The 1,715-nt window shown below is 46.6% G+C and overlaps 1 protein-coding gene across 1 annotated transcript; it reads right to left on the reverse strand.

Annotated features, from left to right (window-relative positions):
• Window positions 1-406: 406 nt before the first annotated feature.
• LOC125622493 (olfactory receptor 12D1-like) lies at window positions 407-1,366 on the reverse strand. The gene has a single exon (XM_048820588.1). It carries the CDS (start codon window positions 1,355-1,357, stop codon window positions 407-409), a length of 951 nt encoding a protein of 316 aa, XP_048676545.1. The 5' UTR covers window positions 1,358-1,366.
• Window positions 1,367-1,715: the final 349 nt, after the last annotated feature.

The raw sequence follows: 1,715 nt of genomic DNA on the forward strand, positions 1-1,715 counted from the left end.
ACTCAGGGAAATATTATGCACATGCTCTATTTGAATAATTGTATTTATTTTATACAATTAACAGTCATTCCCCTTTGTCTTCCCCACATTATTTCTTTAACTCAAAGTTTCTCCAACAGCAGACTATAAAGTGGAGTTAATGTTCAGACCACATGTCAGTAATTTGGGGATAAATATATTACAAGGATGTTGTAATTTTTTCCAAAAGGACATAGGATAATCACCATTATAATTAAACAAAATCCAAACATCTTACAATCAGAAATGACAGTTGGGTTCCCAAATAACCTTAACTCTGCCCTGCAGTGACATCACTAAGGGGAAATTGGAAAAAAAAGTACTGTTCTTAAAAAAAATTGTGTCAACAAAGACTAAAATGTTTTTATTGTAATTTTTTTTTTGGTTTTCATTTAATTTGTGTCCTTTTAGGGAAGCGTTTTCTGTTCAGGAATTTCCTTAGTGCTGTTTTCACCTCCTCATTTCTCAGGGTGTAGATCAGGGGGTTCAGAACTGGGGTGACGATGCTGTACATGAGGGTGGGTATCATGTCTCTTTCAGAGGGGAAACCCGGTGAGGAAATCATGTAGTTGCTAAGGCCTGGCATATAGAATAGCAACACCACGGTGAGGTGGGATGCGCAGGTGCAGAAGGCCTTTCTCCTACTTTCCCGCAAGTGGACTTTCAGGAGGAGGAAGGAGATGATGTAGATGTAGGAGAAGAGCGTGAGGATGAAGGAACTCAAACCGAGGACCCCAGCATTGATGTTGAGTACGGTCAGGTTGAGGTGGGTGCTGCCGCAGGCAAGGCTCAGCAGGGGCTTGATATCACAGAAGAAGTGGGGGACGAGGTTGGAGCCGCAGAATTGCAGCCGGGAGGTCATGACTGTGGACATTAGGGCATGCAGGAAGCCGATGGACCAGATGGCCACTGCCAGGAGCAGGCAGGTCTGTGGGCTCATGACCAGCTTGTAGCGCAGCGGGTTGCAAATGGCCACGTAGCGGTCATAGACCATGACGGCCAGCAGCACAGCCTCGCTGCTGCCCAGGAGGTGGAAAAAGTGGAGCTGGGCCAGGCAGCCAGCAAAGGAGATGGTCTGGTGCTCAGACAGGAAACCAGACAGCATCTTTGGCACAGTGACTGTGGAAAAGCAGATGTCCAGGCTGGAGAGGTTGCCCAGAAAGAAGTACATGGGGGTGTGGAGCCGGGGCTCAACCACTACCATGGTTATGATGGCCCCGTTACCCAGCAGGCTGGTCACGTAGAGCAGCAGGAAGAGAGGGAAGAGGAAATGATTCAGCCCTGGGAGATTCGTCAGGCCTAAGAGGACAAACTCGCGCATCTCCGTATGGTTCTTCATTGATGAGGATGGGAGGGAGATGTGCTAGAGCAGAAAGAGATGCACAAATCATTGTAATTTGTATTTCAACAAGCACCCTCCACCCAAGGTCTCAGAGTGCCTGCCAGTCATTCATTAAACCTTCCCAGTCCTCCTATGGGTTAACATCTCCGTTTTATAGTCTGGGAAATGTCAGTAGAGAGGGGCAATGTATCATCTGTATGCCTATATCTATAAAATGCTATTCGGTTGTAAATTTAAGCACTTGATAGTAAGGAAATGCCAGATCATCTACAGCTCCCCGTGCAACTGTCATTCTACCCCTCGTGCATCCATCCCATGCACTGAACAAAGCAAGGTTCTTGGGCAAGAAACCAGT

This window comes from Caretta caretta, chromosome 13 (genome assembly GCF_965140235.1).
Source record: "Caretta caretta isolate rCarCar2 chromosome 13, rCarCar1.hap1, whole genome shotgun sequence".
Taxonomy (NCBI): domain Eukaryota; kingdom Metazoa; phylum Chordata; order Testudines; family Cheloniidae; genus Caretta; species Caretta caretta.

Bases quoted from the DNA above. Each gene is read 5' to 3' on its own strand.
- LOC125622493 (XM_048820588.1), bottom strand. From the start codon at position 1,357: ATGAAGAACCATACGGAGATGCGCGAGTTTGTCCTCTTAGGCCTGACG.